At 39.7% G+C, this 25,519-nt stretch overlaps 3 protein-coding genes across 5 annotated transcripts in view; 1 reads left to right on the top strand and 2 right to left on the bottom strand.

Moving 5' to 3' along the window:
* The window catches only part of parp4 (poly (ADP-ribose) polymerase family, member 4), a 32,593-nt gene extending 25,785 nt beyond the window's left edge, over positions 1-6,808 (bottom strand). The window contains exons 1-3 of one of the 3 annotated variants that reach the window (XM_030081007.1): positions 6,727-6,808; positions 4,336-4,409; positions 653-781 (exon numbers count right to left, since the gene is read on the bottom strand). In XM_030081007.1, the coding sequence (XP_029936867.1) occupies positions 653-778 (126 nt within the window). In that variant the 5' untranslated portion in view covers positions 779-781; positions 4,336-4,409; positions 6,727-6,808. The remainder of the gene's footprint in view (positions 1-652; positions 782-4,335; positions 4,410-6,726) is intronic. The other 2 variants (XM_030081006.1, XM_030081003.1) reach the window with 2 other exon arrangements.
* A 9,992-nt stretch (positions 6,809-16,800) lies between these two features.
* LOC115380016 (uncharacterized) lies at positions 16,801-21,066 on the bottom strand. The gene is made up of 15 exons (XM_030081032.1): positions 21,047-21,066; positions 20,641-20,697; positions 20,461-20,517; positions 20,270-20,326; positions 20,087-20,143; positions 19,907-19,963; positions 19,716-19,772; positions 19,533-19,589; positions 19,353-19,409; positions 19,022-19,069; positions 18,234-18,281; positions 17,926-18,106; positions 17,601-17,702; positions 17,441-17,518; positions 16,801-17,335 (listed from the first exon to the last, which is right to left on the bottom strand). Exons 1-15 carry the CDS (start codon positions 21,055-21,057, stop codon positions 17,102-17,104), a joined length of 1,158 nt encoding a protein of 385 aa, XP_029936892.1. The 5' UTR covers positions 21,058-21,066; the 3' UTR covers positions 16,801-17,101.
* A 166-nt stretch (positions 21,067-21,232) lies between these two features.
* Positions 21,233-24,204, top strand: LOC115379907 (heat shock 70 kDa protein 12A-like). Its single transcript, XM_030080871.1, has 4 exons — positions 21,233-21,582; positions 22,010-22,234; positions 22,325-22,496; positions 22,736-24,204. Exons 1-4 carry the CDS (start codon positions 21,301-21,303, stop codon positions 23,761-23,763), a joined length of 1,707 nt encoding a protein of 568 aa, XP_029936731.1. The 5' UTR covers positions 21,233-21,300; the 3' UTR covers positions 23,764-24,204.
* The last annotated feature ends 1,315 nt before the right edge of the window (positions 24,205-25,519 follow it).

Here is a 25,519-nt window from a genome sequence, read left to right as displayed (position 1 = left end):
AGAAACAAAAACCAAGTTAAAGCTGGTGTTAGCAGAGGCTAGTGGTGGCATGTTTGTGTAGCTTCTGAAATTACTGGTCATAATGACAGATTAGAAACTAGGGAAAAGGATTATACAGTTCTCTTAAACGTCACTTAAATATTGAAACAAATCTACCTCTGCATATTGTTTGTTGGACTTATAATGTTACTGAATGGCTGTAAATCCAGTTCTCACCAACATTTTTCAGGTGTCTCAGTGATAGAGACAAATAGAAAGACTTACAAAAATATTATGTTAAACAGGAGGAGACAAGCTTGGACAGACACAGAGAACACTGATATGTTTTGAAGGTGTTTCATTGATACTTTCACCTCACTGGCAGGCGGTGCCTAAGAACGGCTGTGACACGATGTCCGCTGTCCGTCCACCCATTCATCACTTTAGTCAAAGCAACGTATCTCAAATTCTACTGGGCAGATTACCAAGAAATTGTGTGAGCACATTCTTGCTCCTCACAAGATTGACCCTGTCACTTTTGCTCATCTTCTCCTCGAGCATCACGCTCACATCAAAATGTCAGATATACCTGTTGATATGTTTTGGATTAAAGTTTTTCATAAAACCAGCCCAATATACTGTATCCGCAAGTCGGTTTAAATCAATATCTGACCTGCTTATTGACCACGTAGGAAATACTGCCCCCATTGTCAGTCACTGCCAACTTGAGCCTCTTCTTCTCCTTAAAAGGCAAATTCTTGAGCTCCAGAAGCACAGAGCAGTTGTCAAACAGAGCCATAGCCTGTCAGTACACACACACACACACACACACACACACACACACACACACACACACACACACACACACACACACACACACACACACACACGTTGCAGGTTGCTTGGAAGGATATATGGAAGCAAGTTCCTCGCAAACCCACCAGAAAGGTGGAGGTGGAGGGGTGCGGGGTCTGTCACATTTTAAATCTAACTTTAAATTGTGCAACTCCCGAGTGAACAATCTTTAAAAAAAAAAAAAAAAAAAAACATTAACCCTCATGTACTGTTGGGGACATTTTCATCCACTAGGGGTCACTTTTCAGTCGTAATTTGGCTATGACTTTCACTGTATTACAGCAAATGGAATGAATTTTGGTTAAGAACCTTAATGTTATATAAATTTTGTAAATTTGATTTTAAAATTTTTAATAGGTCAAAAATGCACTGTAGGCAAAAACTCACCTTAATTTACTGTTGGTGGATGAAAACATCCACTACAAAAACTGCTATAAAAATGTATCAGATAATATTTTTTTTCAACTTTTTTTGCTCAGATCTCTCAATCAACCTCAGTCCTGATCAAAACTACTAAATATTGAAAAATTTCAGGATTTTAATATTTTAAATTCCAGTTTCATAAATGATGTAACTGTTTTTTGAAAAAAAACCCCACTAAATTACTTATTTTCAATATAATAAATGATTGGAGACTGGAGATTTTTTTTACCTTTTATCACAGTCTTGGACATGTCAAAGATTAGTAACAACACTGACTTTGATGCATTATTAGTTTTTGTGCAGTATCAGATTTTAAAAATTTCACCCTAATTTTCGGTTAGTGGATGAAATTTCCCCATTGACTTCCATTATAACCATATTTTTTGATTGCGCAGCTATTACAGTATATAATCATACATTCTGAGATGTCGGTGGTTCACCCTGTAGGAGGGGGGTCAAATTTGTAATTTTTACTGTTGACAACCAAATTCCACCATTTACCTACTACCCAGGCCTATGCATAAAAAGCTTAGTCTCTAGCCTTATATATGGAGTTTATCAGCATATGATTAGTCTACCTGTGTGTGTGGGTGTGTGTGTTTGGGGTGTGTGTGTGTGTGTGTGTGTGGGCGAGGTGGGGCGTGTGTGTGGGTGGGGGTGGGGGGGTCTTGACCTTTGAGCTTGATCTTTGTGAAAAAATCAAAACATGCCCCCCAGCTCTCAGAACTACAGACTGTCTGCGTGGAGTAAACAAAAACAAGGTAAGTGGGTTTATGCACCTGCCTGCATGTTTTGATTTTCTCACAAAGATCAAGCCCAGTGCGCAAAGGTCAAGACCCCCCCAACCCCACCCCCACCCCACCCCACACCTACCAGCTCTCCTACTGGCACACTGGCCATTTGATCATGAGAAGAGCAGCAAGCGACATGAAGAGGAGATTCACCTTTACTGAAGCTCTGGAGGTGATCATGCAGCCTGGATCCCCCACTGAGCTGCAGGATTCGTCCTCCTCTCCTACTGACACCGACTCAGGAGAGTCGGATCCTGACTTTGTCGTGGCGCCCTCATCATCCTCTCCATCTTCTTCCCCTGAGAGCGAAGAGGACACAGAGGATCCTGAATCCGGGTGGACAGGGAAAAATTGCCAAGTGTGGTTTCCCACCGATGCGGAGACAACACGTTTCATCCAGCCTGCCAGAGGTGTGACTCCAGGGCCGACGCGCTACGCCATCGTGAGGGTCCACAGCGTGGACTCCGCGTTCAGATGATTGACTTGATCAATCATCTCCTTCGTCAGAAACAAGCTGACTTGATCGTCAACATGACCAACCTCCATGGGCACCGCACAGTCAGAAACTGGACCAAGGTGGACTCCACAGATGTCCATGCATGTTGACGATCAAGTCAATCATCTCCTTCGTCAGAAACAAGCTGAACGCGGAGTCCACGCTGTGGACCCTCACGATGGCGTAGCGCGTCGGCCCTGGAGTCACACCTCTGGCAGGCTGGATGAAACGTGTTGTCTCCGCATCGGTGGGAAACCACACTTTTTCCCTGTCCACCCGGATTCAGGATCCTCTGTGTCCTCTTCGCTCTCAGGGGAAGAAGATGGAGAGGATGATGAGGGCGCCACGACAAAGTCAGGATCCGACTCTCCTGAGTCGGTGTCAGTAGGAGAGGAGGACGAATCCTGCAGCTCAGTGGGGGATCCAGGCTGCATGATCACCTCCAGAGCTTCAGTAAAGGTGAATCTCCTCTTCATGTCGCTTGCTGCTCTTCTCATGATCAAATGGCCAGTGTGCCAGTAGGAGAGCTGGTAGGTGTGGGGTGGGGTGGGGGTGGGGTTGGGGGGGTCTTGACCTTTGCGCACTGGGCTTGATCTTTGTGAGAAAATCAAAACATGCAAGCAGGTGCATAAACCCACTTACCTTGTTTTTGTTTACTCCACGCAGACAGTCTGTAGTTCTGAGAGCTGGGGGGCATGTTTTGATTTTTTCACAAAGATCAAGCTCAAAGGTCAAGACCCCCCCACCCCCACCCACACACACGCCCCACCTCGCCCACACACACACACACACACCCCAAACACACACACCCACACACACAGGTAGACTAATCATATGCTGATAAACTCCATATATAAGGCTAGAGACTAAGCTTTTTATGCATAGGCCTGGGTAGTAGGTAAATGGTGGAATTTGGTTGTCAACAGTAAAAATTACAAATTTGACCCCCCTCCTACAGGGTGAACCACCGACATCTCAGAATGTATGATTATATACTGTAATAGCTGCGCAATCAAAAAATATGGTTATAATGGAAGTCAATGGGGAAATTTCATCCACTAACCGAAAATTAGGGTGAAATTTTTAAAATCTGATACTGCACAAAAACTAATAATGCATCAAAGTCAATGTTGTTACTAATCTTTGACATGTCCAAGACTGTGATAAAAGGTAAAAAAAATCTCCAGTCTCCAATCATTTATTATATTGAAAATAAGTAATTTAGTGTTTTTTTTTTCAAAAAACAGTTACATCATTTATGAAACTGGAATTTAAAATATTAAAATCCTGAAAATTTTTCAATATTTAGTAGTTTTGATCAGGACTGAGGTTGATTGAGAGATCTGAGCAAAAAAAAGTTGAAAAAAATATTATCTGATACATATTTACAGCAGTTTTTGTAGTGGATGTTTTCATCCACCAACAGTAAATTAAGGTGAGTTTTCTAACAGTGCATGAGGGTTAAGCTTCATTAGAAAACGGTGTAGTTACCTCACAAAAGGCAGATAAAAAAAAAGAAAGAAACGAAATAACAGGATTTTTAATACTGAATACAATGCTAGGTCACATTTAAAGATGGACATTTTATGTTGGAAAATGAAACAAAATAAACTTAAAGTTAAAAATGCAAAAAGGTGCAGCTGACTCTGTGTCGAATAGGAAATGTAACGTTCGGCCTATTTGTTTCCAGAGAAGAAACGTCATATTTGGGCCAATAAAAGTAAACTGTGCTATTTTAAGTAGGCTGTACAGAGTGGAAAAGTTTGGTAAAATAAAGAAAACACAGCTTACTTCACCGTAAAACCACAAGTGGACGTTGTTGTCAGAAAGTGTAGCTCGGCCCTGGCATCAGGCGACCCGTGTGACTGGAAAAACGTTTGCAGTTGAGTCACAGTGTTTTTTTTCTGAGCCAGTATGAAGCTCAACGCTGAACATCCTCAACGTCCGGTATTCACATTTTCAAAATAAAAGTTAAAATGGAGTGTGGCGCGAGCGGTCCTGACGCAGTTTATTACAAGGCTCTGTTGATTTGGATTGGGCAGTTGGTTTGGTTTATTTCTGCCACAGCAGAATTTCTGGCACAGAGGTCTGCAACCCGACCTGGAACAGTACTGCCTCACTGGAGGCCAAAAGAACGATGGACGTGAAACTTAACATATGCGTGTTACTGTGCATCCCTGATGACATCTTTCAGTTTTATATCGTGGCTCAAAATCACGTTGTATTCCAGTCTATATTTACTTAATTCATTTTGCAGTTCTCGTTCTTGCGACAGGGAAAGTTTCAATGGACCAAGCGTGGTGGATATTTGCAACCACATGGAGCAGCAAAGAGCACAATATAGATAAGAGAACTAACTGCACACTGGAAAATTGTGATTTATCCAGATAGTACTCATAGTTACTTTTGATAAAGGCCCAGGCTCAAGGTAACTAGTTACAATTCAGGGCGCGTACCAAAGTGAAGTAACTAGTGTGTTTTAAAAATAACTTTCAACAACAATCAGTGAAGTGTAGTGTAGTGGTCACATTTCACATTGGCTTGTGATGTTTAATCTGGTAAGGCCAAAAGACAATAGCCTTGTTAACTCTGCATAGTGGTTCACACTGCTCTACACTTATCCGCTCTGACTTTATGACATATACTGTAGGGTGACAGGACCTTACATGGCAAACATGATCAACCTCAAGGCAAATGTTCACAACATCATCAACATACACAAGGCAACAATTCAGAGTACTTTTATAGTCAGTGTTTTTTGTCAGGTTTGATATTTAATTTTTTAAATATACTTTTACAGATGTTGAATTGGAAAACTACCTCTATCCAAGCTCTGTGTATTCTGCATGTTGTCAATTGCTGTCCATTGATGCGCTTTTATTTTTAAGGCAGCATTGGTAAACAGGATATTATCTTGCTGACAATTCCTGAACTCTTGACAGATTTTACCGACAGTAAAGTCTTTCTTCCTGGTACAGCGCTGAGCAGACACACCCACTTGCTCACATGCGCAGCAATATTTACAACACAACCAGAGAGCTGTGCTGCCCTCGTCTGGACGAGGCGTTGTACTGCGAACACAAACTACAGGCAACTCCAATACAGACAAATTTCAGCCAGAAAGATCAATTTTTTTTTTCAGCCAGCAGGACGACGTTTGCGTGGCGGTTTCCAAACTGCCTGTCAAAAAAAAAAAAAAAAAAAAAAAAAAAAAAAAGGAAAATTTGTGATTAAGATAGACTTCAAATGTGTAGTAAGTAAGTAAGTAAGCAAGTAAGTAATTATTTATTTACTTATTTATTTATTCATGCTAAACGCTGTGAAATAAATTGCTTTTTTCCAGGGTTTTATTTTAACTGTTGATATCCCTAGCAAGATGTATTTGTGGTTTTGAGTACCTATGGTCTGCTAAATGTAGGGTGTATTCAGCGTAGACCTACCGGTACGTAACGTCAAGCTAATAGAAACGATAAAGCTCTGAACAACCTGCTGCACTACGCAAGCGTTGCAAGTATGAAAGCCGAGAGGGCCATTCTCCTCGCGATAGTGGGGGAAGAACTGACTGAGGATAACATTACTTTAAAACAGGGGTGTCAAACTCGTGCAATGGAGGGCCAAGAGGCTGCAGGTTTTCATTCCAATCAAAAACTCCGCCAGGTGATTTCACTGATCACCCTACCTCCAAACAGAGAGGCGGGACTAATCAGTGAAATCACCTGGTGGAGTTGTTGGTTGGAATGAAAACCTGCAGCCTCTTGGCCCTCCATGGCACCAGTTTGACACCTGTGCTTTAAATGGATCAGTAATAACAGGGGCACTGCAAAAGACTTTGGACATCACTGCCACTGCTTTAGCGATCACACGCAGGGGGAGACCTCCAGCCCGGATCAGTGGTTCTGTGGAAACTGGAGCTCCTAACTACACTGAGCCGACCTCTGTTGCTCATTTTAGGATGAGAAGAGAAACATTTCATGTGACGGATCTGCTCTTCTCTGCTGTGTTTCTGCACCTCCTGTGAGCTGAACTATCACTTAGACGTAGACTTACCAACCACTGTTTAGAAAACGGAATAAAGGTGTTTTTTTTTTCCTAACCACATTGTTTTAAGTTTTATGTTGAATAAAAGTTGCCATGTTACTGAAGAAAAACAATCATCTATGTCTGATCTATCATCATACTTACCACATACATGTGCTTTTACCTCTTCAAATGATGGGTAATATTTGAAGCACTGGCTACACTTAAATACTAACTTGGAAGCCTTAATGAAGCACTATCGTTTTAAATAGCGGAGGCTTAAATACAGGCTGATGCTGATTGGATAACACCTGTGACACGCCCACAAAACAGAGGAAAACTACCTGTGAGGCATGTTGCTCTCTGTTACAAAACGGTACGGTCAAACAGATCATTCAATGAGACAACGTCACACAACGTTACGTTTCGTAACGTCGTTGAATACACCCATAGTTTCACAGCTCCTCTCTCTCTCCTTTCTCCCGGAGCTGTGGCAGCACGGTTTAGCCCAGGGGTGTCAAACTGGTCACACTTCACTGATCACCCTACCTCCAAACAGAGAGGCGGGACTAATCAGTGAAATCACCTGGTGGAGTTGTTGGTTGGAATGAAAACCTGCAGCCTCTTGGCCCTCCATGGCACCAGTTTGACGCCTGTGGTTTAGCCAATTAGAAGAGAGAATCAGCCCCACTCCATTAATTGGCTGACTGTTTTCTGAGTGGCATATGGTCGGGCCAATCACAAGCAAGTAACTGAAACCTACATTGCTCATCAGTGCCTGTAGAGAAGCGCCACTGGAAGCTCAAAACGCTCGCCGATTACGTGGTCTATGTAGCCCCTAAAAGTTCCAGGAAGTGTTTGGCGAGCAATAGAAAGCAATAGGAAAACTGCGATAATCGGTAAAAAATGATCAATAAATGCTTTGCTGTGCAATATTTTTATATTCATGTGTATTTTTATTTATTAAACACAATTCAACAGGTACAATAAACAGCTGTTTTAACATGCCTTAAAGTGCGCTTTGGAAGAGAACATTAACAGCTGTGTTTTTGGAAAAATAACACTAGAACACTAGTTTCTTGGTGTGCTTGTTGACAGTAAGGTCAGTTATGAACATATGAACGTAACACATTTGAACACTGAACCAAAATACACTTACCCCATACACTTAATAAATAATTAATATTTAGTTTATTTATTTTAATTAATTAATTAATTTATTTATTTGTTCATTCATTCATTCATTCAATATTTCATATTTATTTAATATTTAAGACATTTAGGCTACAGCCAAAATACACTTATTAAGTGTATGGGGCTCCGGCTCAACTTACCTTTTGACTTTTTTAGTCCCCACAACTAAAATGGTGCACTTTTATGCTAGGTTTATGACCTCATGTTGTAGCTCATAGATACCACAACGGATGTATAAAACAAATTTAAAATGATCTGTTTTGGTCTTAACACAATTCCCATGAAACTGATGATAGATTGAATTCACTTTCAAGAGTAAAAAATGTTTTTTTTTTTTGGAAAAAAAAAAGTCTAACCACTTTACCCATGTGGTTCTTACCTTCACAGACTCCTCCTAAATATTTGGTCAAATGATCAATGTTTTTTACCATTTCCTAGCAACAGGGGTCGCTCAACTTACCCTTTGGCTCAACTTACCCCAGTCTCCCCTATTGACCTGCATAAAGACGACCCTGATTTTAAGACAACCCCTCTTTTGCAAGACCCTTTTTTGGAAAAATAGGCTACTTTTTATATGGACAAAATCTTGTTTGAATAAAAAAGCCACCAGCCTGCATCAGGCGGGCCGGCCGCGGTTTGAAACGACAAATGAGGACGATGAAATGGGTAAGGCAAGATGTTGAACTTTGCCTGCAAACCACCGTTCAAGTTAATTAATTATCAGGTCAATGAATTGTGTGGCATTGTGGCATATAACATAACATTATATAATTTAAATAATAGTATGATGCGACACCACATAACTGGGAAACTGTCTTGTAGCCCCTCAGAGTCAGAAGCAAGATCCAGCACCAAGCACCAGGCATGAGCCCACAAGTCCAGAGTGGGCAGGTAGGATTGCTCATTGAGTGAATATTATTAGAATTAATATAATGAAGAGTATGGTGTAGACCTGCTCTATATGAAAAGTGTCCTGAGATGCTAGGTGATTCAGCACTACATTAATGAAACTGACCTGAATTGATCAGAAGGCTTTGTAAAAAGGGGAGATTTGTGCTGAGAATTATGACAATTTTTAAAATGTGATTTGGTGTCAGAAGCAGAACCAGGAGCCAGTAGTGATGAGGGGATTGCTCCTGTCAGTATGGAAAGAACAGGTGTGTGAGTGTGTGAACAAGCAAGCATTAGTTCCAATATAACCACTTTCTATGCCCAAACGATAGTAGTGACCCATTATATTTTTTATCATTAAAAAAAAGATAGTCAATACACAAAGCCCACAATTGAAAGGGAGTAGGATGAACGTAATATGAAATAAGCCTGCATATTTTGCCATTGAAAATATCTTAATTGGTTAAGTCAAAATGTGTTTTCCATATCAAATGTCATTTTTAAGGTTTGGATATCTGTGAACACTTATCTGAACAGAATATAGATTCTGATATTGTTGAAAAGGATGTGTTGTAAAGAATAATGTTGGAGATGTGCACTCATGTTGAAATAAATCTACATTGTGAAGCAACCCTTACTTGCACTGAATTGGAAATATTTTAGAAAAATACACTGAATTACAAGGCTTTACAGAACAGTGCGCTATTGTAGACTTAACATGTAAGGTTATAATTACATGATTTTAATAATAATAGGTCGTGATCTAAAGTGGGCCGGTCTGAGGCATGAAACTCCAGGGCTGAAAATGAGTCCCACTCTGGCCCTGATATGAGTTGTAGCTCAGTAACCATGGTAACTTAGTCAGCAGAACTAGCCTGCTCCGTGGCAGGCTTACGGTCAAGCTTAGCTCAGCTGCCTGTCAAAGAATGTCCGACGGACGGAAACAGACCCCCAAATGACGGTCCCGCCATGTATATTGTTGCCCTGGCATCACATATTCAATTAATTCAATTCAAATTTAATTATGTAGCACCATGTCCGTGTTGGGAAATATAAGTTCAGACTTATTTCCCACAATGTGACCAAGCATGAATGTACGTGTTTACTTAATAAAAAATAAATGTAGGCTAATGAAAATCATGTGTTACCACTGTCAGTCTCCGAAATCAACCGAATAAACAATCAATTACTCAATCAAATTTTATTCATATAGCACAAGTCATACATCAAATGCAACAAGTGTTGAACATAAGAGTTAAAAAGAACATGAGGTTAAATTAAAAAAGACGTCTTATTTTATTTCCCACCCGGAATTTGCGATTAGTCCAGTAATTTTAAGCCAAATAATGGGTCAACGTCAAACAAATTGCAACAGAAACAAACTCAACTGATTTTGTATCCTCAGTATGTTCTGAGTGAGGGAAAAAAAGCCCCGAAGAATCCCACTGGGGGAAAGTTTCAAAAAAGACCAAAATATAGCCCATTCAAACACCTATGAATTTTTCCTCATGTGAATAGGGTAAAATTTTTAATCTTTAGGTATCACCATGAAAATTGCTGAGTTGATTACTTACCTTAAGACAAATAAAAAATGTATTGCAAGTTTTTTGAAATTGTTTAGTAACATGAGCTAATTTGCATAAACTCCACAGTTTTTCGACAGAGGGCATATAAAGTGGTCTTCTTATGATACCACTATGAAAATTGGGATGAGCTGTCTCCATGGGTCACTTTACAAGTAACCACTTAGAAATTTCAAAATGGCTGCCATTTTTCAAGATTACTACCACCTTAGTGGAGCAGTTATGACATGCTCCTTTCTTTTTGAGAACCTCATCAAGGTTATAAGGTGCAACTGCCAGTCAGACTGCAGCACCCTGAGATGCAGTTGTAAAAAAAAACAATATGGAATGCACCCCAGCCTGTGGACACTGCAGGGGAGTGAGCTGCACCAGTTCAAAGCTGATGGCCTGTGACGAGGATGAAGATGAGATTCTCTAGTTGTGCACTGAGTATGTAATTTGATAGTTGGATCCAACCACTTTTTATTTTACCCTATACCTTTTGTCTTCTGCATTTTCCTTACCCTTGTCTCTTGTTCGTTCCTCAGACTTATCTCCCAGAAACAGCCTCACGGACCCAACTCCAAACCTCATCTCTGCAATGATAATTGCTAAAGACTGGTTTTAAGCTCCGTCTTCCTTAATGTTCATTGGTAGCCTAAATGGGTTCCATTCAGACCTTAATGTTTAGTATTTGACTGTTTTATGTCAACAGGATAGATTACGAGATTTTCACTTGGCTATACCCAAGAATTATATCTGTTGTAGCATTTATGCAAATTAGTGTGTATATAATTCAAATATGCACCATTTGCTCATGTCAATAAACAATTTCAAAAAACTTGCAATACATTTTTTATTTGTCTATATGCAAGCAATCAACTCAGCAATTTTCATGGTGATACCTAAAGGTTAAAATTTTTACCCTATTCACATGAGAAAAAAAGTTAATAGGCGTTTGAATGGGCTATATGTTGGTCTTTTTTGAAACTTTCCCCCAGTGGGATTCTTCAGGGCTTTTGTACCTCACTCAGAACATACTGAGGATACAAAATCAGTTGAGTTTGCTTCTGTTGCAATTTGTTTGACGTTGAGTCATAAAATGACTGGACTATATTCTGCCTGAAGCCAATAGGTTAGTTGACATACTAACCTATTGGTACACGAAAAGCATCGAAAAGCACACAAGAACACATATTTCACACAAGAACACATATTTCAGTTAATCCCAATTGAATTCATGGTCAACCCACTTTTGGAATGATCCCTTTTCATTTTGATTTTTACATGTATAATTTCAGAAAGACTGTGCCTAAGGTTTGAAATCATTTATTAACCATTGAAACAAAACAAAACAAACAAACAAAAAACTCAATCATCATCATTTTGTTCAAGCTGTGAAGACAAAGAATGAAAGCATTAAATACAGTTCAAACCATGGCTTTCTACTGTGTTTAAATTTATACTTACTTACTTCCTTCTCCAGTTTTTTGATTTCCATATCCCGACGGTGTCGCGCCGGTCAACAATCCCCCTCCAGCAGATGGCGCCCTAGGCAATTGCCTATACCGCCTATGCTAAAAGGCCGCCCTGTTTGTGAAGATTCCCCTATATCCTTCATATAGTTCCATCAGCACTGTCTGCTCTGCCGCTGAAAATGTTGAGGCTCTCCTTTTCCCCTCCTTTTGAGACATTTGTATCTTCGTTTCGACAATCGACTGTTCTGGGCTGCTTATGTACCCCGTGAACGCGCACACTGGAGGCTTGTTCAAACGTGGCTAGAATTAGCGCTGACTTGACGCAGCTGAATCGCATTAGTGGAACGGGTTGAGGCTTTAGTAAAACTTGACGCTAATTCAAGCCAGGCTATATCACGTAAGCGCAGCTTTCTTTAGCTGCTTTCACGGAGCAGCCCTCTGCCCACCACCGGCAGGCTTACAACAATGCAGAAAACACACACTTCTTGAAAATGCCGGACAGTTGTTGTGCGTTTGGGTGCACAAACCGCCGTGGAGAAAAGCCCGGGTTGTGTTTTTACTGTATTCCGTCCTATAAAGACAACCCCGAGAGTAGAAATCTGTGGATCAGCGCTGTCAAACGCAACTCGGTCCCCGGGGAGAGCAAACCATGGCAGCCCTCCAAATACACACGTAATGCTACACACTGACAACAACGTCCCTGAAACTGACTCATGAATTAACGTAAATTAAAATTAATTTGATAGATAGTGTTAGCTAAATTAGTACTCACCTTTGCTTTCAGAATGAAGAATGCCTTGTACTTTACTTCCCAAACAGCAGCATTCTTTACCCATCTTGATCGGAAATACCGGTAACTATCGGTGCTCTTATATGAGTTCTCAATCAGGTAGATGTAAACATCGCCGAAGTCGAGATTCGGCAAGGACATAGCGGTGTTTAACGGCTCGTATACAGCAGCCGGTGCTGTATACGGATCACAAGTGCCCAACACTTCCAACTTATTTTGGTATCTTTGTTTCTCGGCTGCTGACAGGTGATTTAAATGACGATTGTCTTGTTTGTCAGTTGAAAGTCCGTTGCTCGCCGGCATCTTGGTTGTTTTGCCCTCCAGGGCTACCGGCAAGTCACGTGACTGAAAACTATCAATAAATAAAATTTGTATTTCTATTCATAGCAAATAAATGGACTTCTATCATTTTGTTAACTACTCTTACTTATCAATATCTCCTTGTGTGAATTCAGAGCTGCCAACTCTCACGCATTGGCCGTGAGACTCATGCATTTGATTGGCTTCACACGCTCTCACGCCACGCCTCCGATTTCTCACGCTGAAGTGCTCATCAAGAGCCTTTTTTTCTTCTGACTAAAAACGGTTCTGTTTATCTGTGATCTATCTGTTGAGCCTGAGAAAAGCCACTTGTGATCGATAAGTTATGCCTGCAGAGCAGAGGCGGTGGCGGCTGGGCCACTTTTACAAGAGGCTCAGCCAATCAGAAGAATCTTTTCGATCAATCAGGGACTTCCACCTCACCCCACCGGCATATTATCCAATGAAATAAATGAGTTAGAGGCTACTCAATTACAAAATTTGTACCCAGCCCAAGCGTTCATGCATGAGCACATGCACAGTCACACACGCAGCGCGAACGTGGATACGGTGTAACAGTAGTTACAATTTTTCGGAGGTGCGCGGCAAGGCTCTGCGGCGGTTGCACAACCCCCGTAAGCTCCGCACAACCCCCGTATGCTTCGCGAAAGCAGAAGCATAAACCGGCCTTAAATCATGCAACTTTTCTCTTGCCTCCGCAAAATCGTTTAATGCATGCAGTGCGATTACCGGCGAATCGCCGCGTTGCACAATCAATAATGAACCATGTTGTCTGTGTTGTTGTCAGTTGTGCTGCTGCAACCACATATAAACAGAAGTCAGTTTATAATGAAAGTACGGCAGTCTGTGTGCGCGGCGCACCTGTCAGATCTGGCAGACCGGGTGCCGGCCGGCACCACGACGGCACTGGCTGGCACCGGCCGCTGGCACCGCACAGTGCACGGCCACCCGGTCAGGTCAGGTCAGGAAGTTACCTCCGAAACCTAAGGTAAATAAACATCCCTACGTCTGATTACAAGGTACAAAAACGTCTTTTAGTTAAAAGGAAGACGTGATGAATGTATTTGAACTAGGCCTATATTGATTTATGATGACGTCAGGCCATACGTGTCGTATTTCAACATGATGACGTACACACCGGGGGCAATCGTGCTTGAGCGCGTTGTAATCATAGACGTGTAATGTGTAATGTGAGCCCCCCACCCCACCCCATCAAATCTCACTCCAAGGTTTTTTGAAAAGTTGGCAGCTCTGGTGAATTACTTTAAAGTCTGTTACCTTCACTAAACCTGTACAGTCATTGACAGCAATAAAATATAAATATTTTCAGTTTTATGTTTTTTTTTTTAAATTATTATTATTTTGACTGAGGCAGACTCAGAATATAGAGTTCTTACAGCAAATATATGGATTTCTATCACTGTTAACTATCTCAAATTTACTCTCTACATATTATACATAATAAATCACACGCACACTCTTTGTTTTTCCAAATGCACTTAATAACAAAATGAATTCCTTTACAACAGCATAGAACTGTGAAAACAAAAAAAATATGTGAGGTAATCATATTCAAACAATGCATTGCACATTTTCAGAGACCACACCATAGGGAAGTTTATTTATTTATTTATTTTTTAAATTAAAAACAGAGAACACAGAACAAAGAAAATAACACAAAAGCCAAGGGAAGTTGTTTGTATTAAAATGAAATTTATAAGGTTGAGGTTGCAGAATGTTAAAAAAAAAAAAAAAAAAAAAAAAAAGACAGGAAAAAAACACTTAAAAATGACCAGGAAGGTGAAGTCGAATAGTAGCCCAGTTAAAAAAATAGTTTAGCTCCTAGAAGAAGTCCCACTTTAGTATCTCTCTGCTTCTCTGCTCTTATCCTGCAAACTGGGAGAGTGCTGAGTGCTGTCAAGTGTGGCATATGTTGTTATCATTATCCAGTGTGCTAGCCTAAACTTTTATCGGTTTATATTCTCTAAATCTATAATCAAGGCGGTGACAATTCGTCAACATACTTAATTACTCGTGTCAATTTGATTTCGATGCACAACTGATATGGAAATGTGATTATTTAAACATTTTACCTTGAAAAAGTGTAGCTCTGACAATCTGCTCCGTTGAAATACATGGTGCGGCGGTTGGCTTATGCTAACTTCCGGGAACTTTCGAGGGTCTCCGTACGCTGCCATTGCTGTGAAAAAACTGAACCATTGCAGTGAACAGAGTTGTCGCCACTCTCTCTCTACAGGCACTCTAGCTCAACGGAGCTCAATGGTGCTCACCGGTAAACAGGAATTATTATCTTATGTATGATTGTCATGGCTCCTACTTAGCGTGATGTTATATGACCATACATGTTTGAGCCTGACTCCGATCCCGAACCACAGACGAAACCAGCATTGTATTGTGCCAGGTTGATAAAACAGTCGGCGCTGAAATGAGCCCAACAGACAAGCAAATTCGGACTGGCTAAGTTCGCTAGCTTGTGAGCTTGTTCAGAGCCCGTCTACGATGAGCCTTGCCACTCTCCATTAACTCCCATTGTATCGAACTTGGTTGCAGTTCCACCGTAATTCCACTGGGGGTGATCGCGGGCGAGTGCAGAATGAATGGGGCTCTATGGAGCTAGAAGGCTAAATTTGTCTCTTACACCTGTTTATAGTTGAAAAATCGCAAATACTGTTGTAGTGTCTGAAAGTTCAATATGGATTATAGGTTAAAAGTGAAATTAGCAAGAACTTACTGTATATCCTTTCGATTTCCTACAGGTTGGGCAGTTGTTAGCCATAACACGCTAGCATTTGCTAATTAATGCTTGGTCAGTGACAGACTTGCGGCTGTTTACGACGAGGGATCCCACTTGATGGCACCTGAAAACCAAAGCTGTGTCCGAAATCACTCACTCACTCACTCCTCCCTACTCACTATATAGGGAATTCAATGTAGTGGACTATGTAGTGAATTCAATAGCCGACCATTTCGGACACGACTTTGCTCATTGTTCGACGCCGTTCCACAATGCATGACAGGATATATTGCCTGGTTAGTGACCATCGGATTTCCACTACATTTCGCGGTGGATTGTGGGATACATCCAGTGGACTATATAGTGAACATTAATAATCACTAAACATTCGGACACCCCTACAAAATGGCGTAATCACTATATAGTGCACTATATAGTGGTTAGGGAGTGATTTCGGACACAGCCCAAGAGAATCTGGAAACACCACTCTTAAGGAGGACTTTTCTATCAAAGTTGATATTTGTGTATACAGAGAATGTCTAATATAGCGTAGACGGGCTCTGGCCAAAGTGTCTCGAGTGTCTCCGTCTGGTCTCCGTAGATGGGCTCTGGAAATTGCCGTAAAGCAGCACCTCTCGCAATATGAAATGTGTGATGTCATCACACTTTTTGAACGGCTTTTTAGACCAGATAGGTGAAGTTAAAAAATCCAATATTCAGCTGAGTGTATTTTTTTAGCCCCCGTCGCCCTCCTAAAAAAAAAAAAAAAAGAAACTCGCTGACCCGCCCTGATGTTTGCAATGACATCATCATAATTCTAATGACAATAATAATATTATTAATATTAATGATGATAATAATAATAATAATAAGAAGAAGAAGAATAGTAGTAGTAGTAGTAGTAGTAGCATGTTGTTTACCTTTTCAAAGATGGAATACTTGGCCACTTGAAAATTGTATATTGTTTGCTGTTGTTCAAATATTTGAACTACAGCAAAAAAAAAAAAAAAAAAAAAAAAGTTAGAGTTGTCAGCAGTTGTTAATAAATACAGTTGTGTGTTATTATATCTTTCATTTATCACCAAGTGGATGTGACTGGTGCTACTTCTGCAGTTACACTGCTGGAACACAGACATTTCTGCTTTATTACTTTTAATTTAAAACACTTGGTAACTTTATTCAGTTGTTCTAGAAACAGTACCAGTAGTAGAAGCTCTGTGGTAGCAATAATGCAGCAGTACGGGTGGTTTAATATTTTATTTCCAAATCGTCAGTCATTGATCAACTTTTATTAGATATAAAACATAAGCTTTGAATGTGATAGCAAGCTGATGAAACCCAAATCATCCTCATTCTTAATGATAATCTAAAACTTTACTTCATAATAGATATAGCATGTCTGATTACATGAAGGTGGATGCTGGTAAGTGGTCAGTTTAATACAATGCAGCACAATGCAGGTTTTGATTCATATGAAAATTCATGATTCACAACAAAGAAAAACATCTTTTCAACTTGGTCTTCATCAAAACCAAGCAGATTCTTTACTTTATTGCTCCATAGCCTCTGTTTCTTCTGTTTCTAAGTCATTAATATTTTTGAGGTCAGATGGGAAAATATCCCAAGCGTCTGGTCCAGGAACGTGTTTCTCCCAGTCTGGCTGAAGAGGAGGACAGCTTAAAGCCATCAAACAGCCCAACCGGTAGCATTCAGCCTCCAGATCTCTGAGAGTCACCACTGTTGCACAAGGGGGGTTTTCACACTGGTGATCCGGGAATGGAGTCTGTGTAATTAGACATGGAGATATTGTGAGGCTTCAGATGCTGAATCCTGCAAATCAAATCACAGCTTCACTGTCCACTGGTCCACTGTTTATGCACATATTTACCTTTAGAAGATCTTCTTTTGCACAAAGAAACACAGACATCTGAAGATTTTGAACTGTTAATTGTTTGAACTCTGCCACCTGTAAAGAAGTAAGCATGCTGATAAGGTAGCATAACAAAAGCTTAAATGTCTCAGTTTTTTGAAAGAAAAGCCTGCAGTACCTTCTGAGGTGTCGATCCTCTGCTGGGCTTTTTCACTTCAAACACTTTGTCTATGTTCTTCTTCTTCTCCTCCATTTTCACTCTTGCATCCTCAAATGTGTTCTATGAATATCAATAGTACATTATTTTAGCTTAACTCAACTGGACAGTGATGAAACAGAGAAACGTAGTAGGAGGAAAACATAAAAAGTGCAGATACAACAAGCAAAGATTACTCATTTGTGATTAAAGAAAGAAATAAACCAATTAAAGCAACTTCTGAATACCGACTACTCTGTAATCTGAATTCAGTGTTTCTCAAAACAGCAAGAGTAACTCACCATACCTTAATCAAATCTGTGACAAACTCTTTCTTGACACCATTTGATTTCAAATGATCTCTGATTTTACACCACTCTCTGTATTTGAGCTGGTCGTACATCTCTTTCAGTCGTGCTTTATTAACTGGGCTGTTCATGACCTCTGAGTCTCCTGTCTTCATGGAAAGAGATATTTCCCCTGCCACTCTGTGCAAAGAGAGACAGATAAAATGACATTTCCTCAGTGCATAATTATAAACTTTTACTTTTTCTCCCAAATTATTTACATGCTTGAGCTTCCTAAGAAGTTTCTCTTCCAGTACACTGCATGTACCTGTCCTTGAACGATTGGAATTCTTCCTCAGTTTGTTTCAGGTCAGATCTGTAAGGATTAAAATACCTCATGCTGTTATTCAACAAACTGCAGCAAACCCATAAACCGACTGACAAATGATATATAATCTATCTATCTATCTATCTATCTATCTATCTATCTATCTATCTATCTATCTATCCATCTATCTATCTGTGTGTGTGTGTGTGTGTCAGAAGAGGGAGCTAAACCTTCAAAAATGAATCGCTGCTTAAGTTCCACACTATGGTAAAGTCAATACAGGATGGACCTACCATCTATCTTTTTGTTTCTTTTCTATTTTGGATGGCTTTAGTGTTTTGTGAAAATTTTGAATCTATGTGAGCATTTGTAACTGTGAATGAAGAGCTGAGCACTGCGGAAAAGGCTCAGCCAGTGAACAGTACTCTGAGTAAATAATTACATATAATAATTTAATATATAATTGTTATTTCAGATTCACCATGCATTACAGAAAAAGCAGAAGTGTGTGGTCGTGTTACATGTCTGCAACAAATACATTACATGAGTCCTTTACAAATAATGCTCCCAAAGAAACTGTCAAGCTAACTTGAATAGATAGATAGACAGATAGATAGATAGATAGATAGATAAAACTTTATTCATCCCCGAAAGGAAATTCAAATATCCATTCAAGACTCATTCAAGACAAGAGGTATTGAGATAGACACAGGATAAAATCAGTTATAACACATATCATGTGCAGAATTTAAAATTGTTGTGAAACACAAATTCAGAAAAATATTTACCTTGCCTTTTTAAGTTGCTTTTTGTAGAATGCTTCCATCTCAGCCATACTGTGTTAAAAGAATCTTACATGATTATTTTGGTTAAATCTCTTTAAGCCACAGATTGACAGTATTTAATTACACCATTGCCTTGAATGAGTGAAGCTCAAAGTTATTTGTAATTATTAGATAATGATTTCAAATAAGCTCTCAGTGTTTTCCAAAAAGTAAGGTGTTGTACGCTTGTAGCGTCAAAGTCCACCAATCACCTATTCACAACATTTTGTGGACTGCAGCCTGTGTGCTGAGAGTTCAAATTGACATGTGTGAATCAGAATGTTGAAAATCAAACCTTTGATCATATTGTTGCTCAATGCGGGCATTGTGATGTCCTCGGCAAGCACGAGAGCTGAAACAAATTCATTTCATGCATCATGTAATTTCATTTCATTCAGTAATTGTCAGTGAACTTGCTGAGGACTGAGACAGAGTTCAAACTGACATGTGTGAATCAACATGTTGAAAAGCAAACCTTTGATCATAATGTTGCTCCCTCCGGCCAGGCTGTTCTGGTGGGAATGCATGAGCGCTGGAATAGATGTATTTAACTCATCATATAATCATGCATTTCATTGTACTCAGCAATTGCCAGTGAATTTGCCGTGCACTGAGACACAGAGTTCAAATTGACATGTGTGAATCCAACTAAGCAAACCTTTGATCATAATGTTGCTCCCTCTGGGCATTGTGTTCTCTTGAGAGTCCACGAGAGCTGAAAAATATTCATGTCATTCATCATGTAATTTCAATACATTCTGTGAACTTACTGTGGACTGCAGCCTGTGCGCTGAGACAGTTCACCTTGTTCAAATTGACATGTGTGAATCAGAATGTTGAAAATCAAACCTTTGATCATATTGTTGCTCAATGCGGGCATTGTGATGTCCTCGGCAAGCACGAGAGCTGAAACAGATTCATTTCATGCATCATGTAATTTCATTTCATTCAGTAATTGTCAGTGAACTTGCTGAGGACTGAGACAGAGTTCAAATTGACATGTGTGAATCAACATGTTGAAAAGCAAACCTTTGATCATAATGTTGCTCCCTCCGGCCAGGCTGTTCTGGTGGGAATGCATGAGCGCTGGAATAGATGTATTTAACTCATCATATAATCATGCATTTCATTGTACTCAGCAATTGCCAGTGAATTTGCCGTGCACTGAGACACAGAGTTCAAATTGACATGTGTGAATCCAACTAAGCAAACCTTTGATCATAATGTTGCTCCCTCTGGGCATTGTGTTCTCTTGAGAGTCCACGAGAGCTGAAAAATATTCATGTCATTCATCATGTAATTTCAATACATTCTGTGAACTTACTGTGGACTGCAGCCTGTGCGCTGAGACAGTTCACCTTGTTCAAATTGACATGTGTGAATCAGAATGTTGAAAATCAAACCTTTGGTCATATTGTTGCTCACTGCGGGCATTGTGATGTCCTCGGCAAGCACGAGAGCTGAAACAGATTCATTTCATGCATCATGTAATTTCATTTCATTCAGTAATTGTCAGTGAACTTGCTGAGGACTGAGACAGAGTTCAAACTGACATGTATGAATCAACATGTTGAAAAGCAAACCTTCGATCATTTTGTTGCTCCCTCTGGGCATTTTGTTCTTTTCGGAGACCACGAGAGCTGAAAAAGATTCATGTCATTCAACATGTGACTTCATCACAATCAGCAAACTTACTACAGACTGCAGTGTGTGCTGATATGATGTACAGATATGTGTGAATCAAAATCAGCATGTTCTCAAGAGCTGAAAAAGATATACCATGTTTTTTTTTCTTTTTTTAAAAAAAATCAAACTTAGTTTTATCTCTATGTTATATCCAGTATCACCAAGTAATAGACTAGACTAGAGTAGCTTGAATAGGAAGAAATACATTGAAATCTACAAACAATATTTCAGCTTCTACACTCCTTAGTAAAGAAGTTGTTGGAAGTTATTGCTTTTCTCATTACTCACAAAATATTGTTTTACCTTTCATTCATTTTGCTGTCTCTTTCCTCGTCCAAGGCAAATGAGTAAAGACATTGAATCCTTGTCAGCAGAGCTAATATAGGTTCCTACAAACAATAAGGGGGTTGGCCTTCCGTGAATGAAAAGCTGGCTTTGGCTATAAATACACTAAGTATATGTTCACTTGATCATCAAAACCGTGACTGCTGCTCATCGGCATCTAAGTTTTTCTAGTTCAGTTCTGTTGACTTAGACCAGCTGGATGTACCTCTATCATGGCTAACTCCTTTATCATATCAATAGACTTTGGTACTGCATACAGCGGCTATGCCTACAGTTTGACACCGAGACAGGCAGAAACTGACCCGATTGTGAAACCTTGGGGAAAAGAGCATGGATTTGAAACCCCAAAGACTCCAACTTGCATTCTCTTCAATGAAGATGAAGAATTCTTCAAGTTTGGTTATGATGCCAAAATGGCATATACTAAAATGAGCAACCAAGAAGCAAAGAAATACTACTTATTTGAAAACTTCAAGATGTCACTCTATGGCAAAGTGAGTATAGAAAAATCAGTAAAACTGAATGTATACTGGTATTAAATTTGAGTGTCTCCTGAATAAAAGTAGAATATCAGTGTTTCTGTAATAACAATTTGTACCCTATATATTTTAGGAGGTGATCAATGAATCTGAATTAAGTTGTGCTCCTCATTGTCTCCTTTAGTTCTTTAGTGTTCCACCAGTGCCATTTATTAGTGTTATTCAGTGCTAAAGATGGCGATACACTAGTTTGACCTCAGATGTTTTGACTTGAGAATAGGAGAAAACATCTTCCACATTGACCACTGGTTCACTATAATTTAATGTTTTTTGAGTCTATGTTTTGTGTAATGACTTATAAATAATCATTTATTTGTATAAATAATGATAGAGATTATACCTATATGAATAGTTGAACTAACATCTTGTCAATCACAACCAGAAACTCAACAGGAACCTAACCATTGAAGCCACAAATGGAAAGTCCATGAGTGCCATGAAGGTAATCACAGAAACTCTGCGCTACCTGAAGGAACACGCTCTGAATACTGTTAATGACAACACGGCTAGAGCAAAGTTCATTGCCTCTGACTTCACCTGGGTGCTGACTCTGCCTGCTATTTGGGATGCCTCTTCAAAGCAGTTCATGGCAGAAGCTGCAACTGAGGTAACTGCATTTTTTTATAGTACATTCCAAAATCTGAAAAAACAAACACTTTTTTCCTTTAATAAAATGAGATTGTGACCTTTTTTCTAGGCTGGTATTGTGACAGAAAGAACTGTAGACAAGTTGGTGATAGCACTGGAGCCAGAGGCTGCCTCACTCTGGTGTAAGAAGCTCCCATCTGATGGTTTCGTAACTGAGACGTCTGTCAAAGAAAAACTAGAGCAAGCTCCCGGCACACGATACATTGTTGCTGATTGTGGAGGTATGCATTGCTGTTACTAATTACTCAAACTTTTACTTATTTAGATATGATCTTTAATATATACTGTTTTCCAGAGGCAGTGGGATATAAAGCTGCAATTTATTCTTTAATTTTACTTACACTGGAAAATATTATAGTGTAACTGTCATTCATTGCCTCAATAAATAAGAGTCCAGATTTGTAGGAATCTATCAATACTTTTATTCAGGAGTTTTAAGCAATAATATTTTGTGTTGTAGGTGGCACTATTGACATAACGGTACACAAGGTGCTGGATGGTGGAGCCCTGAAGGAGCTGTACAAGGCCTCTGGTAATGGCCTGGGAGGGCAACTTGTTGACCAAAAATTCAAAAACTTCCTCAAAGAAATATTCTCTCATAAACTCTGGGATGAGTATGAAAGAACCTACCCCGCTGAGCTTCAAAAGATGATGTATGGTTTTGCTGTTGTCAAATGTGCAGATGAGGATGTGGAGATTTCCTGCCCCTTTAACTTAGGAGAATTAGCTCAGAAGCGGCAAAACATAGAAATGTTCTTCAAGACAGTGCAAGGTGCATCCTGGGATGAGGGAGTCATCAAAATCTCAAAAGAGAAAATGAGGTCTTTCTATGATGAGAGTCTTAGTGGGATCACTAAGAATCTTAAGGAAATTCTGAAGGAAGACTTCAGAATTTCATACATTCTGTTAGTTGGGGGCTTCGCCTCAAGTGAAATTCTGCGTAGACACATTACCAAGCGGTTTGGTAAACAGTGTAGGGTGCTGTGCCCTTTTAGGGCACAAGAAGCAATCATAAAGGGAGCTGTTATGTATGGAAAGCACCCAGAGCTTGTGGCATCACGAAAAAGTGCCTTTACTTATGGGATTCGTGGGAGTGAGAGGTTTGATGAGTCCAAGCACAAAGCAGAGAAGATGTTCTCAAACAAAGAGGGTAAATGGTGTCAGGACATTTTCAAACAAATGGTGAAAATTGGTGAAGATGTGGGTTGGGATGAAACCAGAGAGCACATGTTCTCTCCAATAGCAGCAGATCAGACATCATGCGTGTTTCGTTTTTTTCGCACAGAGAGAGAAAATCCAATGTATGTGGATGAGTGGGGACTGGAACAAGTTGGGTCATGTACAGTTGCTATGCCTGACACCACACGTGGCTTGAATCGCAACATCAAATTGGAAATCACATTTGGCTCCACAGAAATAAAGGCCACAGCCACTGACATAGATTCCAACTCAACAGCATTTGTCAAGATAGACTTCATGACTTCATGAGCATGAGAGAGGTTTACTTCATGTGGACAAATATATCTCTAAAAATGTCAGATGTGGTTTTGGTAATTGAATCTTCAATTCTTGAGTGCATTTTGCATGTTTATGTTTTACATTAATTAAAATTCTCCAGGGTGCATGATAATGCCATGATGTAAAAGGAGTCATCAACTTTTTCTTTCACAATAAACCAGGAGAACATGTTGTCTACAGATGACAAAATGATACGTTGTACTGTCAAACACCTGCACTTGATTGTGTTTCCTACTTCAGCAAGAGGTGAAATGAAATGTATGCAGTAATGATTTATGTACCTTAATTGTCTCTACAGTGGCCATAGCCATTTTGTGATTAATAGCAATGATATTTACCCAACTGATAATTATAAGCACAGTAGTACAGCTTTATAGCAAAAGCATTTATAGCCTTTGTATGTGCATCATATGTCAGTGAAGTGTTTTTGCTTATACACACTTTTGTTCTGTTACCTGATGATAGCCACTCTGCATCCAAAACACTTAAGAATTATTTTTCATATGATCCTTTGGGCTATCTATTCAATAAAGAATTTAAAATTTTGCATGACTGTCTTGGAGCTCCCTTCACTGAAAGCAAATACTCAAAGCCAAATGCCTTCAAAAATTCATACCAATTAAAAGGACACTGTCTTATGTGAATACTTCATTTGCTGGAAAAGTAACACACTGGAAGCAGCACTGTCTTACAATCAGGAGACAATATAACAAGATCTGAGGAAGTTAAACTCATTTGCTCCAAAACATTCAATGTGATCAGTGCAGTGATGAAGGCATTTATGAGGCATGTACAGTGGTGGAAAAAAGTTTTCGGACACCCCATGCATTTGTGAAATATTGCATTAAGAATCACTCTTAGGTCTTCAAGTGCAATTTCTTTTAGTACAGTCACAGCCAAAATACTAAACAAATCCTAAAAAAGCCATTAAAACTTCAAATTGATTGATTCCATAAAAATACATGAGAAATTTTGAGTATTGGGTCATTTTGATACCAGTGATGAAGGTCGTTCTTTTTATTAAAAGACACAATTTTTGTTGCCAAGCTTGGTGTCTATATAAAGCCAGCACATTTGAAAGTTCTTCAGACACAAAAATGGCTAAATCAAGGAACCTAACGCAGGAAACACGCCTGAAGATAAAGATTCTCAGCCAGGAAGGGTACAGCTGCCGCCAGATAGCCAGGAAGTGCAGATGCAGTCCTTCAGCAGTTGGATCCACTCTGCAGAAATACAGACGAACCAACAGCTTGGAAGACAAACCAAGATCTGGGCGTCCAAGGGTTTCTTCAGCAAGAAATGACCGCATCCTGATCCGCATGTGCAGGTAAAACCACCGAATGACATCACAGGAGCTTCAGCAGCAGTGGTCAAACCAAACTGGTGTCCAGTGTTCCACCCGCACTGTACGTGGCCGACTTTTAGATCATGGCTTAAGGTCCTACAAGGCTATCAAGAAGCTCCTGATCAATGAGAGACAGAGGCTAGCCCGGCGTCGTTGGGCCCAGGCACACAAGAACTGGACAGCCAGGAACTGGAAGAAGATTCTGTGGTCAGAAGAATTTGTCAAGAATTTAGTTTTGTTAGTTTTTCTTGTAAACAATAAACAAAAAAATATATCATTTGTATTTGTTTGTATCTGTCTAATGCAGCCACACCTTTTGAAACACAAAAAAGATTTTTCCACAAATATTTCATGATAATATTTGAGATTGTGTAAAATTTT

The sequence above is a fragment of the Myripristis murdjan genome, chromosome 21 (genome assembly GCF_902150065.1).
Source record: "Myripristis murdjan chromosome 21, fMyrMur1.1, whole genome shotgun sequence".
Classification (NCBI taxonomy): Eukaryota; Metazoa; Chordata; class Actinopteri; order Holocentriformes; family Holocentridae; genus Myripristis; species Myripristis murdjan.
This window is presented reverse-complemented; position numbering and strand designations above follow the sequence as displayed.

Excerpts from the sequence above, each read along its gene's own strand:
- LOC115380016 (XM_030081032.1), bottom strand. Across the intron at positions 17,703-17,925 it reads TTGTCACAGATTTGATTAAG|AACACATTTGAGGATGCAAG; the intron begins GTATGGTGAGTT and ends TGATATTCATAG. Across the intron at positions 17,519-17,600 it reads GAGGATCGACACCTCAGAAG|GTGGCAGAGTTCAAACAATT; the intron begins GTACTGCAGGCT and ends ACTTCTTTACAG.
- LOC115379907 (XM_030080871.1), top strand. The coding sequence starts at position 21,301 with ATGGCTAACTCCTTTATCATATCAATAGACTTTGGTACTGCATACAGC. Across the intron at positions 22,235-22,324 it reads TGGCAGAAGCTGCAACTGAG|GCTGGTATTGTGACAGAAAG; the intron begins GTAACTGCATTT and ends CCTTTTTTCTAG. Across the intron at positions 22,497-22,735 it reads CATTGTTGCTGATTGTGGAG|GTGGCACTATTGACATAACG; the intron begins GTATGCATTGCT and ends TTTGTGTTGTAG.